The 17,542-nt window shown below is 39.7% G+C and overlaps 2 protein-coding genes across 2 annotated transcripts; both read left to right on the top strand.

Moving 5' to 3' along the window:
* Positions 1-2,616: 2,616 nt before the first annotated feature.
* LOC138875493 (uncharacterized) lies at positions 2,617-3,030 on the top strand. Its single transcript, XM_070154327.1, has one exon. The coding sequence runs from the start codon at positions 2,617-2,619 to the stop codon at positions 3,028-3,030; it is 414 nt and encodes a 137-aa protein (XP_070010428.1).
* A 1,829-nt stretch (positions 3,031-4,859) lies between these two features.
* Positions 4,860-15,825, top strand: LOC104213488 (lysM domain receptor-like kinase 3). The gene is made up of 12 exons (XM_070168593.1): positions 4,860-6,087; positions 6,779-6,812; positions 6,918-6,922; positions 7,018-7,176; positions 7,576-7,715; positions 13,380-13,469; positions 14,177-14,264; positions 14,392-14,543; positions 14,624-14,715; positions 15,109-15,244; positions 15,403-15,501; positions 15,587-15,825. Exons 1-12 carry the CDS (start codon positions 5,424-5,426, stop codon positions 15,692-15,694), a joined length of 1,767 nt encoding a protein of 588 aa, XP_070024694.1. The 5' UTR covers positions 4,860-5,423; the 3' UTR covers positions 15,695-15,825.
* The last annotated feature ends 1,717 nt before the right edge of the window (positions 15,826-17,542 follow it).

Raw genomic sequence — 17,542 nt, 5'->3', positions numbered from 1 at the left:
TATTCCACATATGTGCTTAATGATGAGCAGTTATGTCAGGCGCTCGTACAGTGCTATGTGTAAATATTCTTGATGGATCCATTGTGATACTTTTGATTGACATGTATACCTGACATGTACGCATAGACATGTACTTTTCTCATGCTAATATTTCTACGGTTTATCCTTTATATTCTGAACTGTTATTGGTTTTTGGTATTGGCATTCGATTGTTGTTCTGAGCTCGTCACTGCTTTCAGCCCAAGATTAGTGTTATTACTTATTGAGTACATTGGATCTATTGGACTCATACTACACTCTTCATTTCATGTGCAGATCCAGGTACATCTGGTCGAGGTGATTTTCAGGCTTGATTTGTGCCAGCTTTGGGAGACTACGATGTAGCTGTCATATTGTTTGCAGTCCTTGAAGTTCTCTTCCTGTTACTTTTATCTTTACTGTTCTTATATTTATACAGTTTAATTGGAGTATTTTGCTTGTACCTTGTTATTTCATAGTGCGTGTACTCATTGACACCATATTTTGAGGTTAGTTGTAGTAGCATTTTTGCTTTATTCTCCGATATTTTTATGATATTCTTCCGCTGTTGAGTTATTAAACCATGTTATTCCATTTCATTGATATTATGTGATTGTTGGCTTACCTAGCCAGGGGTGGATTTATAGGCAAAAATATGGAGCACAAGAACCCATGGTCTTTCCGTCAAACTAGGTATTTTATGTACATATTTTTTAGAATTAGTCTAGTATTATCTGTTGGCACCCATGCTCCAAAGAGGCTAAATGGTGTACTTAGTTTAATGTTGAGTTATTTACCTAGAGGACTAGGGACGAGGGTTCTTTTCCGTCCACCCCACCCCCGGGTGCCCATTGTCTTTGCAGTTCCCTTATTCCATCGTCTTTGCAGCCCAAGAACTAATTGTATTCCAACAGCAGTCAAATAAAGATCTTATAGCAGATAATAAATTGAATTTTTCTTCTCTCTCTGCATCTGCATTTCAGTTTAATTTCTCTTTTACTTTTGTGTTTCTTGAGAATCAAATCAGGGTTCTTGGAATTACAATATTAATTTTCCGGCAAAGTTTGTTATTTCTTCTAGAGATTTATCGATTTTTCGGTGACCTTTCCGACGAGGTGTATGGAAGATTTTCAAAGAGTATATATGGAACATTTGGGTTGAGTGGTTAAACAAATCGAAACCTAATACATATCCAAAAAAATCCGACTGATTTTAGGTCCACCAATTTCAAACAACGACATTGTTCCTCCAACTCGTCGCAATCTATCACGGCCAGATTTCCGTTAATTTCAAGGGCTGCAATCTATATTCTATTGTTCCTCTCTTGCCTTGATATTTTAGGGTAATTGTATCTCACTGCCCCTATTTTGTTCTTGAATCTTTAGTTAGTATTTGCCCTAGCATTGTTAAATTAATTGCATTAGTGATAGCTTTGCATTATAGTTATGCACATTTTCTTTGTGATTTTTAATTGTAGATTATAGCCCCCTTTAGCTCTTGTACTGTATTTTCTCACCTGTTTTTTGACCTTTAGTTGTAGATTATAGTTCTCATTAGTTCCTTTATTTTATTTCTTCACATGTTTTGCGACCTTTAGTGGCAGATTATATTTTGGTAATTCATTTTATTTTTGTCGCTTGTTTTCGGGATAGTGCTTGCGTAGTGACTCATAGATTATAGTGGCTTTGGTGAATGATGGTAGGTAAGGTCTTGTCCTCGGGGGTATCAGCGCGGGGGAGGGGGTAAGGGGGTAAGAGGGCTAAGGGAACTAGTAGCTGAGAGTGGCGTCTTGGAAGATAGGAACTTTGATTGGAAAATCTATAGAGTTAGTGAAGATTCTTGAGAAAAGGAAGATTAATATAGCTTGTGCACAAAAGACTAGGTGGGTAGGAGATAAGGCGCGGGATGTGGGCAGTTTCAAACTTTGGTATTCTAGGAAGGTGGGGGCAGGAATAGGGTAGGTATCTTGGTTGATAAGGACCTCCGTGAACTAGTGATGGAGGTTAGGAGAGGGAATGACAGGCTGATGACTATTAAGCTAGTTGTTGAAGGTTTTACTTTGAACATAATCAGTGCGTACACACCCCAAGCAGGCTTGAATGAGGAAGTCAAGAGGCGTTTCTGGGAGAATTTGGATGAGATGGTGCGTGGTATCTTATATACCGAGAAGCTTTTCATAGGAGGATATTTCAACGGCCACAATGGAGCGACGTCTGGTGGTATAATGATATGCATGGTAGCTTTGGTTTTGGATATAGAAACGGAGGAGGAACGTCTCTGTTGGACTTTGCTAGAGCATTTGATTTGGTGATAGCAAACTCGAGTTTTTCGAAGAAGATGGAGCACTTGGTCACCTTCCAGAGTTCGGTGGCCGAGACTCAGATTGATTATTTACTCTGCAATGAGTCCGATAGAGGTCTTTGCATGGATTGCAAGGTTATCCCGAGTGAGAACCTCTCGACCCTTTATAGGCTCTTAGTCATAGACCTTGAGATCATGAGGAAGAGGAGGAAGAGGGCGATGTAAAGACAACATAGGATAAAGTGGGGAGCCTTGACGGAAGCTAAAGCGCAGGAGTTGGGGGTCAAGCTGGTGACTATGGGGGCTTTGAGGAGTAGTGGGGATGCAAGAGCTATGTGGACCACGACTGCGCAGTGCATTAGAGAAGTCGCGATAGAGGTATTAGGGGTCTCAAAGGGTTACTCTGGTAGTCACAAAAGAGACTGGTGGTGGAATGGAGAGGTGCAAGGAAAAGTGAAAACCAAGAAAACAGCGTATCTGAAGCTAGTGAAAAGTGTAGACGTTGAGGAGAAGAGGGCGAATAGGGAGCTTTATAAGTTGGCTAAGAAAGAGGCAAAACTAGAAGTTACGGCGGCCAAGACTACAACTTTTAGTGGTTTGTATGAGGAACTCGAGGGTCGGGGTGGGGATAAAAGGTTGTTCAAGTTAGCCAAGGCGCGTGGCTTGTACCAAGTGAAGTACATCAAGGAAGAAGAAGGTAGAGTTTTGTAGGATGAGGGGCTTATCTATTGGAGATAACAGACCTACTTCCATAGTCTCTTGAACAAGGAGGGGGACATGAGCATTGTATTGGGTTATTTGGAACTCTTCGGGAGTCGCTGTGACTTTGGGTATTGTAGGCGGATTAGAGTTGATGAAGTTGAGGAGGCTATGCGTAAGATGAGCAGAGGCAAATTGAACGGGCCAGATGAAATCCCGATGGAGTTTTGGAAGAGTGCGGGCAAGGCAGGCTTGGAGCAACTCACTAGGTTATTTAGTGTCATTTTTAGAACTAAGAAGATGCTCGAAGAGTGAAGGTGGAGCATGATGGTTCCTTTATACAAGAACAAGGGTGATATCCAAAATTGCAATAACTATCGGGGTATCAAGCTGCTTAGCAATACTATGAAAGTCTGGGAGAGAGTGGTAGAGCTAAGGGTGAGAAGGAGTGTTTTTATTTTCAAGAACCAGTTTGGGTTTATGCCGGGGTGTTCGACTACAAAAGTCATCCACCTTGTTAAGAGATTGATGGAGCAGTATAGGGAGAGAAATAAGGACTTGCATATGATGTTCGTCGACTTAAAAAAGACGTACGATAAAGTTCCGAGGAAGGTTTTGTGGAGATGTTTGGAGGCTAGAAGTGTACCTGTTGCCTACGTTAGGTTGATTAAGGACGTGTATGATGGAGTAAAGACCCGAGTGAGGACGGTGGGTGGGGACTCAGACCATTTTCCGATTATGATCGGGTTGTATCAGGGATCGGCACTTAGCCTATTTTTGTTTACTCTAGTGATGGACGTATTGACACGCCACTTCCAAGGAGAGGTGTCGTAGTGTATGCTATTTGTAGATGATATTGTATTGATTGATGAGACGTGAGACGGGGTGAACGCGCAGTTAGAGGTATGGAGGTAGACCCTGGAATTTAAAGTTTTCAAGTTGAGCGAGAACAAGACAGAATACTTGGAGTGTAAGTTCAGTGGCACGTTTCAAGGAGGGGAAGAGGAGGTGAGGCTGGACTATCAGGTCATCCTAGGAGAGGGAGTTTTAAGTACCTTGGGTCTATTATTCAGAGGGATGGGGAGATTGATGAAGATGTCACACATCGTATTGGGGCGGGATAGATGAAATGGAGACTCATTTCCGGTATTTTGTGTGACAAGAAAGTGCCACCGAGACTTAAGGATAAGTTCTATAGAGTGGTAATCAGACCAACGATGTTGTATAGGACTGAGTGTTGGCTAGTCAATATCGCTCATGTCCAGAAGATGAAGGTAGCAGAGATGAGGATATTGAGATGGATGTGCGGGCACACCATGTTAGATATCATAGGATTAGAAATGAGGTTATTTACGACAAGGTGGGTGTGGCCCCTATTACCGTGTTTGACAAATGACAGACCCACCTTGTCGCAAGTAGAGGATATTGTTGTTTCTAGTGGTGCACCCATGTTATAAAAATACTAGATTCGCCTCTGTACCTAGCGGGTAGGATTAGGTGTCATCGCGGCGTGTGAATTTGAGGTCGTTACAATATGGAGCACCCCCATCACCTTGTTTATTTATTATTTGAAGTAAAATTAATAACTAGACCATGTTTATTTATTATTTGAAGTAAAATTAATATGTTCTGCTGACACGTTTGCTTTCATTTCTAAGTCTCATGGTTATCTCTTGTACATTTTCTAAGGCGTGTCTGTCATTTATCAAACACGTTTTTGGCGAAAATGATGTAAGCAACGCCTCATCGTAGATTTTCACATAGACAAAGATAAATTAATGCATAGGTTCAGCTACTGGCTTTTAAGGAAAGTCGATGCATATAAGATAGCTACTGGCTTTTAAGGAAAGTCAATGCATATGCTAAAACAGCATATCTGTTAGAAAATGTCACATATCTTCACTTCAAATGCTTTTAAATTCATCAATATAGAAACTTCAAAGGTAGATTCTTTTTTTTTTTCTCAATTTAACATCCAGCAATACTGTCTAATTATGTACAAGGGTTTCAATATTATGAACTTTCGACATGTTTAAATACAGTCAACCCTCTCTATAACAGTCTTGCGAATTGTTGTTATAGAGAACATATATTATAACATATCATGAAAATTGGTTCCGGAAAAGTTTTAACTTTTATAGTGAAGTGTTTTCAACAGCTATGTTGTTACATATATCACAGGTCTGACTGCAATGTGTTATTGTTAAGAGTAGACTGATTCTGCACTAATTATAGAATTGTTTAATTCTTGGCGCTAGAATTTGCCGTTTGTCACTGTTTGACTTTCAAGTTTCAACCGTGGAAGCAATGTCCACTTTCCTGTAAACTTCCTATCGTTGGTCGTTCTTCCTCCTTTTATTTAGCCTAATAATTATGGACTGATCGACTAGTGTTATTTTCCAGGAATGTATCTTTTCCAAAGGATAACGATAATCCTATTTGTGATTTACTACTTTTTTCCAGTTCATTATTATTATGCAGTAGTAGCTGATTCCAGGTGCACAGAGGGCTGTGCCTTAGCTTTAGCTTCATACTCTCTTCATCGTGGTTATTATGACGAATTTGTGTCCGACGTATCCCGCCGGTTATTCCCCAACGTATCTGTCCCTGAAATTCTTAGCTACAACCCTAGTTTCGTAATTCCGCTTACTCAGGCTGAAGCCGAGATCATAATTAAGATTAAAATACCCTTCCGTTGTGACTGCCTTAATAATGGCGACTACTTGGGACATGTTTTTCCCTACAATCTCCGCTCTGGGGATACTTATGGTAGCGTAGCGGCGGAGTATTCCGATTTGGTAACTGAGGAGTGGTTGATGAGGGTTAACAGTTATCCGTATAATAATATCCCGGATAATAATGTAACGTTGAACGTGATAGTGAATTGCTCGTGCGGGAACAAAGATGTATCTGAGGATTATGGGTTGTTCATCACATATCCAATGAGGCCAGGGGAAAGTCTGGAGTCGATCGCGTTGGCTACCGATACAAGCTCTGAATTGATCCAAATGTACAATCCAGCGGTGAATTTCAGTGCTGGCACTGGGCTGCTCTACATTCCAGGCAGAGGTGAGTTCAAACATGATAAAAACAACACCAAAGAAGATATTTATGTTGCTATCTTGGAGTCGACTATTTGGATCATCTATATTTGTTCCACTCAGTTTCGGCACATTTTTGCTCCAAAAATTTGTTTTTAATATGAATTAAGGGTTCTGGAAAACTAATTAGATTCTCTAAAGCTCGTGTAGTGACATATAAGGTGTGTTTGGTATGAAGTAGTGATTTTCTTACTTATTTTCTGGTGGGGGCGTGGTGAGGGGGTAGGGCTGAAGGGGTGGGGTGGATAGGAGTGGAGGCCAGCGAGGTTTGGTGTGGGGTTAAGAGGGTCGAGATGGGTGCGTAAGGGTTGAGGTGGGGTGGGGATGGGTGTAGGTATGAGATAATCAGCGTGGAATGTCACTTATGGAACTTGTTTTCCCTAATGGCAGAAGGGAAGTCATTTTGAACCTCTGATGCTTCAAATGTCCTCACTATTGTCAACTGATGAGATATTGATTGATTTTCTGATCTCCCTGCATTTGCTGAAAGGAAGTAGTATTCTGAGGTCGATTGTCGCAACTTTGCATTGTGGATTTTGACCTGACATAGCTTAAGTTATATACCTGATATTTGGGGTTTGGTAAAATGTTTACTTCTGTTGTCATACTTTTTTTAATTGGTGGAAAATATTCTGGCCATGGTTCCTTGTTTTATGCAGATAAACTTGGGAAATATCCACCTATGCCAACCAGGTATCTTTTTCAGACTTGAGGTGGTAATAGATTGAACATTATATCATGACTCATACTTGTATATTATTAACATTATGGTCATCCATGTTTCCCCTGACTTTGCAGCAAAGGTGACTGCCCTCTTCTTTCACCCAAACCTAGTCAGTGATGGAATTATTCATGCTATCCCAGCTTATTGATTATTCTGTACCGAGTGTATGATCAGGTTCATCAGGTAAATTTATTGCTGGAATGGCAGTAGCATCACTGGCTGGAGTTACATTACTCATAGGCATCATTTACGTGGGAATTTATAGAAAGAAGGCACAAAAGGTTGTACCACACATCTCAGCATCTGCTGATCAATCACATCCATCTGGTCAGGGTAATTCTCTAGATTAACAAAAACATTTTCGCAACATAAATTCTTCCAAAGGTTCTGGTGTCTTGCTTCCTCTAGTGTGTGCCTACTGTTTTTTCACACGAATCAATATCAGTAGTGAATTGGAAGTGTTAAAATCAATGTCCCTTTATGATTACCTTTGGGGTGTGATAATTTTATTGCTCTAAGCAAAACACTGCATGGACATCTTGGGTTGTTATTATTCCCTATTAACAAATTGTCTAATTCAAGTAGCCTAGACACCCAAGATTTACCTGATATACTGTAGTAAACAAATCTAAATAGGGGGTGATAGTCGCTTCACAAGTTTGATATAAACATTTCTTCTGAGTAAGGCCTGAGGGGACTAAGGCAGTGACCTTTCTGATGGTGCCTTGGCAGGCCTTTTGGGCATAGCTGTGGATAAATCTGTTGAGTTCTCATACAAAGAACTTGCTGAGTCGACTAATGGCTTTAGCATTTCTAATAAGATTGGAGAAGGTGGCGTTGGAGCTATTTATTACGCTGAGCTGAGAGGCAAGGTCTGCAATTCAAACTTTTTTTCTTCCAATAACTGTAAAAATATGTCTGCCTGTCTACTCTGGAAGTTGAACTATTTCTATCTCGTACATGTTTGTTCCTAGCTATTTGGCATAAATAAAAGAGGTAAAGTCTTGGAACACCTGTCTTTCTTTTTATCGTGTTAGCTAAAACTTATTTGTTTTTGTTCATTCCAATTTCAATAAGATGGACTGTACTGAGGGAAGAACGGACCCTCCCTTTCCCCTATAGGTAGCAAGTCAGCTGCTACTTTATTTTCTTTCTTATTCCATGTATTTCAGAAGACTTCTATTATGAATTCAATAAGTAGAACAAAAAATCTGAGTCCTGGAATTTAGGATACCTTTGGAGGAATAATGAGAAGTTTGATAAACCTAGAGTAGCATAATTTATAAAAGCTATGATTATTATTGAAAGTGTTGGTTTATGTTTAGTCAATAATGACATGTCAATTGGAAGAGTTGGTGGAAAGAGTTGGTGTGGATGCTAGGAGGAAGCTTCCTCCTTTGATGTCACCCATGACATCAAGAGGAGGTAGTTTGATGTCATCAATGACATCAAGAGGAGGTATTTACCTCTATAAATAGATGCACTCCTTCATTTGTAGAAACCATCCCAAAAAATAATACAATATATTGTAGTGAGTAGAGAGTTAAGAGAGAAATTCTCTTAAGTGTAATTGGGAACTCTCCCCTTCCTTTGTTAATAATAAAAAGGCAATTGTTCTCTGGTGGACATAGGATTATTTTGATCCGAACCACGTTAAATCTTGTGTTCTTTTTTTTTACGTTTCCGCTAACAAATGGTATCAGAGCAACAAGATTCTTTAACGATCCAAGGAGGAAGAACAAGCAAAGATGAGTTCCATAAAGTTTGAAATTGATAGATTCAGTGGACGCAACAACTTCAATATCTGGAAAATCCAGATGATGGCGTTACTGCGGAGGGAAGGTTCAATCCATGCTATTGACAGAAAGTATCCTAAGGATATATCAGCTCCCGACAAGGAGAAGATTGAAGGGGATGCATTGAGTGCAATCCAACTATCCCTTGCACCTAACGTGCTTTGTGAAGTAAGTACAGGTACCGAAGAGACGACCAAACAGTTATGGGAAAAGCTAGAAGAGCTATAACAAGACCGATCAGTGACAACAAGGATGTTGTTACAACAGCGTCTTCACACATTTAAGATGGGGTCAGGTACTTTGTTACAAGATCATTTAGATACGTTCAATAAACTTGTCATGGACTTACAGATTGCAGGAATTAAAAAGGAGGAGGAGACGCTTACATGTGCTTTGCTATTTTCATTGGCTTCAGGATATCGTGATATTGAGAATTCAATGATGTAAAGCAAGGAGCCTATCAAGCTTGAGCAAGTGGGGAAGGCACTTAACTCTAGTGATGTGCGGAGGCACATTGAAGGAGATAGAGATGACCAGGCAAGTGGGCTCTTTGTAAGAGGCCGGACTAGCCAACAGGGAAAGAGCAAATCAAAGCACAGATCAAAGTCTCGTGTGAACAAGAAGAATACAGAGTGTTGGGGTTGTGGCAAGAAGGGGCACTTTGAACGAGATTGCCCAATGTCAAAGTCCAAGGAAAAGGCGAGTGCATCTACAGTTGAACAGGTACATAATTTTGATAATGATTATGTACTAACAACATCGTGTAATAATAATAGTAGTTATGAAAACAAATGGGTGTTAGACTCTGCTTGTACTCTGCATATGACGTTCCGAAAAGACTGGTTTAGCAGCTACGAGAAAAGTGGAGGAACCGTAGTAATGGGCAATAATGCAACTTGTGCAATAGTTGGCATTGGCTCAGTTCGGGTTCGCTGCCATGATGGAATCGTGAGGACTATTACACAAGTCCGTCATGTTCCTGATCTGAAGAAGAATTTGATCTCCTTGGGTACTCTGGATGAACAAGGCTACAGGTACATGAGCGAAGCAGGAACTATGAAGGTGACTAAAGGTTCTTTAGTCATGCTGAAAGGCAAGCTGGAGAACGGCCTTTACACATTGGCCGGAAGCACCATTGTTGGCTCTGCAAATGCATCTACAGTGCAGTTATCTAATGATGACAAGGCAAGACTATGGCACATGAGACTGGGTCATATGAGCGCACGTGGACTGGAGATGTTGAGCAATCGTAACCTTTTGGAAGGTGAGAAGATCAACATACTTGACTTCTGTGAACACTGCGTTCTAGGGAAACAGATGAAGGTTAGCTTCAGTACTGGCAAACACAAGACAAGAGGAGTGCTAGACTACATCCATTCAGATTTATGGGGTCCCTCTAAACTTCCATCGAAGGGCAAAAAGAGGTATCTTCTCACTTTTATTGATGATTTCTCACGAAAGGTTTGGGTGCATTTTTTGAAGGCAAAAAGTGATGCTTTTGAAGCATTTAAAGAGTGGAAGATTTTGGTTGAAAATCAAATGGAGCGGAAAATCAAGTATCTTCGCACAGACAATGGCTTGGAGTTTTGCAATGAAGAGTTTAATGAATTCTGCAAGGTTCATGGGATCTCAAGACATAGGACTGTCAGGCATACCCCACAGCAGAATGGAGTTGCCGAGAGAATGAACAGAACTCTTCTTGAAAAGGCTCGTTGTATGCTCCTACAAGCCAAAATGTCCAAAGTATTTTGGGCTGAAGCAGTTCACACTGCTGCTCATATTGTCAATCGATCTCCAGCATCGGCAATTGACTTTAAGACTCCGAATGAGGTATGGTCAGGTGAACCCTCTAACTATTCATACTTACGAGTATTTGGGTGTCCAGCTTATTATCACGTTAATGAAGGAAAGCTTGAACCAAGGGCTAAGAAGGCCATATTCGTAGGGTATGTGGATGGAGTAAAAGGGTACAAACTTTGGTGTTTGTCTTTACTCAAATTTATAGTTAGTAGAGATGTCACCTTCGATGAATCCTCTATACTTGATCCCCGTAAAGTTTCCGTGGAGTTTTCAGGAAACAAGAACAACGAGCAGGTGGAGCTTCCGGTGGAGCTTGCCAAGGAAAAGGATCAAGAGACTCAGGTTAAAGATGAGTCAGAAGATGTAGGCGTTGAAGAACTTGCTGTCAATGAACCATACACAATTGCGAAGGGGAGGGAGAAGAGGCAGACACGAGAACCGGAACGCCTTATAAATCAAGCAAACTTGATTGCATATGCGTTCGTAGCTGCACAAGAAGAGATTAAGGATCTGGAGCCCTCCTTGTATATTGAAGCAACTTCTTGCAAGGATGTTGTACAATGGCGGTTAGCCATGACTGAAGAGATGGAGTCTCTTCACAAGAATCAGACATGGGTCTTAGTGAAAAGATAAAAGGGGAAGAGGACAGTTGGATGCAAGTGGGTCTACCGAAAGAAAGAGGGAATTCCTGAAGTGGAAGATGCTAGGTTCAAGGCGAGATTGGTTGCAAAAGGTTTCAGCCAAAAGGAGGGAATTGACTACAATGAGATTTTCTCTCCGGTCGTGAAGCATAGCTCAATTCGCGTGCTACTAGCATTGGTTGCACAATTTGACTTGGAGCTTCAACAGCTTGATGTCAAAACTGCTTTCTTACACGGTGATCTAGAAGAGACAATCTATATGGATCAACCTGAAGGTTTCCTAGCTGAGGGAAAAGAAGATCACGTATGCCAACTAAAGAAGTCTTTGTATGGTTTGAAGCAATCCCCTAGACAGTGGTACAAGAGGTTTGATGCATTCATGACTACACATGAATTCTCAAGGAGTGCATTTGATAGTTGTGTGTATCACAAGAAGATGTCTGGTAACTCAATGATTTATTTACTGTTGTATGTTGATGATATGCTTATTGCTGCTAACAACATTACAGAGATAAATGCTTTGAAGAAACTGTTGAGTAAGGAATTTGACATGAAGGATTTAGGAGCTGCAAAGAAAATCCTTGGTATGGAGATTTCAAGAGAAGACGGTGTTGTACATCTTTCTCAGAAGAGGTATATTGAAAGGGTTCTCAAGAGATTCAATATGCATACGTGCAAGCCTGTAAGTACACCATTAGCTCCTCATTTTAAACTTTCAGAGTTACAAATGCCTCAGTCCGAGGATGAGGTGGAGCATATGTCAAAGATTCCTTATGCCAGTGCAGTTGGTAGCATTATGTATGCTATGGTATGCACACGTCCAGATATTGCTCAATCTGTAAGTGTGGTAAGTAGATACATGTCCAGCCCAGGAAAGAGGCATTGGGAAGCTGTCAAGTGGATATTGAGATATCTCAAAGGAGCTTCTGGTGTTGGTCTGACCTTTCGAAAAAGTGGTGGAGGTATTTCAATTCTCGGTTATGTAGATTCTGACTATGCAGGAGATCTTGACAGAAGAAGGTCCACAACTGGATACATCTTTACCCTCGTTGGCAGTGCCGTTAGTTGGAAGTCGACTCTGCAGTCGATTGCCGCTTTGTCTACGACAGAAGCAGAATACATGGCAGCAGCGGAGGCGGTGAAGGAAGCTATCTGGTTGAAAGGTTTAGTAGCGGAATTGAGTTTGGTTCAGCTGGAATCAACTCTTAGATGTGATAGTCAGAGTGCTATTCATCTAATGAAAAATCAGAGATTTCATGAGCGCACTAAACACATTGATGTCAGATTTCATTTTATTCGAGATGTTGTTGAAGAGGGAACTATCAAGGTCGTGAAGGTTATCACAGACGATAATGCTGCAGATATGTTGACCAAGATAGTCCCACTCGCTAAGTTTGCACACTGCAAGGACTTGGCGGGGGTGTGCATCAACTGATGCAACTCCGAAGAGAACAGTTGTTAGGTGGAGGTGGTATGTTCAACAATGGTTTGATTCTTCTTGTTTCTTACAACGGGGTTGCCCAGTAAGCTTAGAAGTTTTGGCCAGAGTTGTTCACACGCACGCTCGAAACGCAAACCAAGGTGGAGATTGAAGGTGTTGGTTTATGTTTAGTCAATAATGGCATGCCAATTGGAAGAGTTGGTGTGGATGCTAGGAGGAAGCTTCCTCCTTTGATGTCACCCATGACATCAAGAGGAGGTAGTTTGATGTCACCAATGACATCAAGAGGAGGTCTTTACCTCTATAAATAGATGTACTCCTTCATTTGTAGAAACCATCCCAAAAATAATACAATACATTGTAGTGAGTAGAGAGTTAAGAGAAAAATTCTCTTAAGTGTAATTGGGAACTCTCCCCTTCCTTTATTAATAATAAAAAAGCAATTGTTCTCTGGTGGACATAGGATTATTTTGATCCGAACCACGTTAAATCTTGTGTTCTTTCTTTTGTGTTTCCGCTAACAATTATGAAGAATTATAAGTCCAAGCTTATAGAGTAAAATTTGGGGATGTTAATGACGGTTATTTTTCCAACACTATACTGCAACTGCATATGATAAGGTAGCAACTGCCGAACACCTTCTGGTTAGATTCTTTAATATTTTTATACAATAAGATATTGCTAGTTATCTAGTTAGAAGTGTTAAGGGATTTCTAATTACATAAACTGATAATACTACTGCTTACAAATGGAACTGTGCTTAAAACTGTAACTTGAAAGTGGGCAATTCACCATTCAATGGGGCATTTAGTTTTTTATGCTCTAAGTCTCTGCTAACATATACTGAAAATTTAACAGATAACAGCAATAAAGCAAATGAAAAGGCAAGCAAAAACCGAATTTCTTGCTGAACTGCAAATTTTGACGCGCGTTCATCACCTGAACCTGGTATTATAAATATCTTCTCTGTCAATTATGGTTTCCTTTTTTTTTTTTATCCTGGATAAGGTAAAGATTTCCTTTAGAAGCTTCTTTCGATGAGCACAAGTACAATCCAAATAGGATTAAATGTAAAATCTTGCACGGTTAGCCTCACATATATTTTCTCGTTATTTCACAAAAGATACAGCATCTTGACATCATCGCATTCATGTTTGATTTTTGAAATAAAAAGCTAGTTTATAATTCACTTCATTAACATTTATGGACGGCACTTCACATGTTCCCATGTCACTGCCACAAATAAATAACAGAGAGTCTTTGCTTGTTCAGTTGATCGGTTTGAACGGATAGAGAGAAATGTTAAGGAAAGAAAAGAAAGAGCTTAAAGTGTTGTACTTATTTTCCCTCATCTTCCTGTTCCTTTCAATTTTAACCATTCTAACTCTCAGTATAAATGAACTCTTAAAACTGCTAGTTTGTCATATTACAGTATAAATAGAACTCTTGTAAGAGATGATTCATGTTTTACTATTATGTGTTTCTGTACATAGTGTGTGGACCTAAGAAATTTTGAGGGATTGACTACTTCTGTACTTGAAGTTTGAAGTCTTGAATTTATGTATATCATTTACTGATCTGGAAGGGAAGTTTAATGTTGTATTATGCTTTATTAGTTTACTTGTTTGATTTTTTTGGTCACTGAATGCATGCAGGTGTGCTTGATAGGATATTGTGTTGAAAGGTATCTTTTCCTTGTATATGAGTACATTGACAATGGTAATCTAAGCCAACATTTACATGGTATGAGAACTTTATGAGCTATAGTGATGTGATGGAATAGTTAATTATTTATATTTTTCTTCTTATTTGCATTGCAGATGTTTATACGCTTAAGCATTTGTTAATTACTTGATAATTCTATTTCCAGGGAGGGACACACTGCCATGGTCAACGAGGGTGCAAATTGCATTAGATTCTGCCAGGGGTCTTGAATATATACATGAACACAGTGTCCCCGTTTGCATTCATCGTGATATTAAATCAGCAAATATTCTGATAAACAAAAACTTCCATGCAAAGGTCTTATTAAGGCCTCTAATCTTTGTTTTTTGACAAATTGAAACAACTGCTCTCCTAATTGGTAAATCACATACTCACAGGTTGGAGATTTTGGCTTGACGAAACTTGTTGAAAATGGAAATTCAACGTTGCCTACACGTTTTATGGGTACATTTGGGTACATGGCACCAGAGTAAGTTTTTTTCATTGTACAAAATGTGTCTTAACACAGAAATAGCTGCTGCTGACCTGGTTTATTTGATAACGAGTATGACAATAGGTGGTCTTTAGGGAAACAGAGTTGGCATTTATTATTGGTGTATTCCAAACAATCTCTTTTTGGAAGTGGTTTAGCTAAAATGTTAGGAAGCTGAATTAGGTCGAGATTTGATTCATATATATATGGTATCTTTGATTTGTTAGGGTCATCAAATAAATTTCCAACATATATGAATTACCCTTGCTGGGAACTTATGCAATGAAAAGGGTGGGGTGGGGGGTGTAGTTGAACCCCCTCAAGTTGGGTATACCACTAGTGATGTATCACAGATAGATGGTAGCAAATAACCATTGCTGAAATATGCAGGTATGGTCGTTCAGGAATTATCACACCTAAAGTAGATGTCTATGCTTTTGGCGTTGTCCTTTATGAATTGATTTCATCCAAGGAAGCGGTAGTCAAGGAAGATGGTGTAGATGATGCAAGAAGCCTTGTTGCTTTGGTAATTTGCTTCTGCATATTTCTTTACCGAATGTTATCGATTGGCACTGAGATGACCTTTTCATGGATTTAATGCTTCTTGCTAGTGTTACTTTGTCTACTTCAAGGTATCATAAAAATTTTGCACCAGTTGATGAGCTAATGATGATTGTTCCCTAGTTTGAAGAAGCTCATAATCATCCAAATCCAATTGAAGGCATTTCCAGATTGATAGACCCCAAACTCGGCGATAACTACCCCTTTGATTCAATCCACAAGGTACAAATTACACCTTTGTTGCACTATGTTCCACCTTTTTTTCCCCTTTGTTTCTTTGAAGCATCAAAACACTTGTCTGCCGCAGATGGCACAGCTTGCTAAAGCTTGTACAGAGAAAGATCATCAAATGCGTCCAACTATGAAATCAGTAGTGGTTGCGCTTATGGCATTTTCATCATCGACAGAGGATTGATAATTTGATGTTCTGGTTTGGTCCTGTAGTGTTTCATGAAGAAGAATTTCTTGAAATCAAGAGCTTAATTTCGACTTCTTTTAAAGATGTTCAGAGAAATATTAAGAAAAAATCTAGTATTTGACTTCTCAGATTGTTATAATCAATCTTTTTTGGGACAACGGAAGTACAACAACAACAACAATATACCCAGTAAAATCTCACTAGTGGGGTCTAGGGAGGGTAGGATGTACGCAGACCTTACCCCTACCCCGGAAGGGTAGAGAGGCTGTTTCCGGGAGACCCTCGGCTCAACAGAAGAGATAATAATTTCAGAAAAGAAACGAAAGAAGAGATCTGTAACAACAAAAGAAGCAAGAGAAGTAATAATAATATCTTAAAATACACCAAATAAGTGAAAAGGAGTGCAATAATACATTCATATGCAAAACAACAAAATAGTATGAACACAACATAGACCACTACCAGACATAGGCAAAATGTTATCAGACTATCCGGTACAAAAAGGGAAAAACTATGAACTACCCCCTAACCTACAATCCTAATGCTCGACCTCCACACGTTCCTATCAAGAGCCTTGTCCTCGGAAATCTGGAGTCGCAACATGTCTTGCCTGATCACCTCGCCCCAATTCTTCTTAGGCTACCCTCTACCTCTTCTCCGCCAAAGACAACGGAAGTACAATTACACAATCATTTATGATATTCTAGTTATAATTCCATTTACAAGTTTATCTTAACAACCTCTCGTCAGAATTGAGGTGTTCTTAATTAGTTGATAATGTGGCTAAATGACCAGTGGCTAAATATGTAACACTCACATTAGCTTCAAGTAATGGCCTCTCAATTCAACACGAAGAGCTTGTTTATTTGGAGTGCAACGGCAATGCTTTTAATAGTACACGTTGAAAGATGGGCGACCTATCTATGGACCATGAAGGTAACTAATGTGATATTGTGATCCAACAACATAGTCAAGAGGTTGAGGAAACGGCCTCTTGCATGCAGGGTAAGATTGCGTACGATAGAATCTTGTGGTCTGGTCGTTCACCGGACCCCGCGTATAGCGAAAGCTTAGTGCACCGGACTGCCCTTTTTTTTTCTTCATTACACTTGTGACTTGTGAATGCTTATGAGCATGGCCAGGTGAAGAGCTTCCTAAACAACGTATCAATAAGTTTCAAAATCAACAAGAAATTGGTCCACTGGTTCTTTTAAAACACAGCTCTGACGGAAAAATCAAGTAATCAACTAAAGTTTAACTAGTGTATTCGCTTTATAGCACAGAGATTTGGGCATAAGCCATCTTAATTCTCAAATGATAGTTCCTGCTGAGGCCTCTGGTCTACTAGCCCCACGCTGCGCTTTGCTTGCCACTATTCTCCTTTTATCATTAAAATTCACCTTTGTGGTTTAAAACAAAAAAGATACTGGATCATTTTCCAGTAAGTTACCAAGGTGTGAAAGATCTGATTTTTGCAGAAAGCAACATACGACCATGCATCCTCGTACTAAACATCCCCTCTCCCAACTTGCAACTCAACTCACTAAGAATCAATTTGCTAAAGACTTTCAACTTTGGAACTAAAATAGAACCATACTAGAAAATGAAAGCAACACATTACAGTCCTGCAAATATGGGGTCGGTGTCGGTTGGAGGGAACAGAAAGGAAAGGGGTAAAAGATAACACAAGGAGTAGTACTTTTGGCATAGAAATGGACTCTCATACTTCATTCCTCCCTTTGTAATTTAGCCAATCAAACCACTGAAACTTATCATACATTACATGGACAATTTAGAATTCGGATGCGATATTTTAGTTAATGCAATGGCATTAACTGAAAAGGG

The sequence above is a fragment of the Nicotiana sylvestris genome, chromosome 1 (assembly GCF_000393655.2).
Source record: "Nicotiana sylvestris chromosome 1, ASM39365v2, whole genome shotgun sequence".
NCBI classification, from domain to species: domain Eukaryota; kingdom Viridiplantae; phylum Streptophyta; class Magnoliopsida; order Solanales; family Solanaceae; genus Nicotiana; species Nicotiana sylvestris.
This window is presented reverse-complemented; position numbering and strand designations above follow the sequence as displayed.

Coding starts and splice junctions, on each gene's coding strand:
- LOC138875493 (XM_070154327.1), top strand. CDS start 2,617: ATGGGGGCTTTGAGGAGTAGTGGGGATGCAAGAGCTATGTGGACCACG.
- LOC104213488 (XM_070168593.1), top strand. CDS start 5,424: ATGTATCTTTTCCAAAGGATAACGATAATCCTATTTGTGATTTACTAC. Junction 14,544..14,623: donor ACAAAAACTTCCATGCAAAG/GTCTTATTAAGG, acceptor ACATACTCACAG/GTTGGAGATTTTGGCTTGAC. Junction 15,502..15,586: donor CCTTTGATTCAATCCACAAG/GTACAAATTACA, acceptor TGTCTGCCGCAG/ATGGCACAGCTTGCTAAAGC.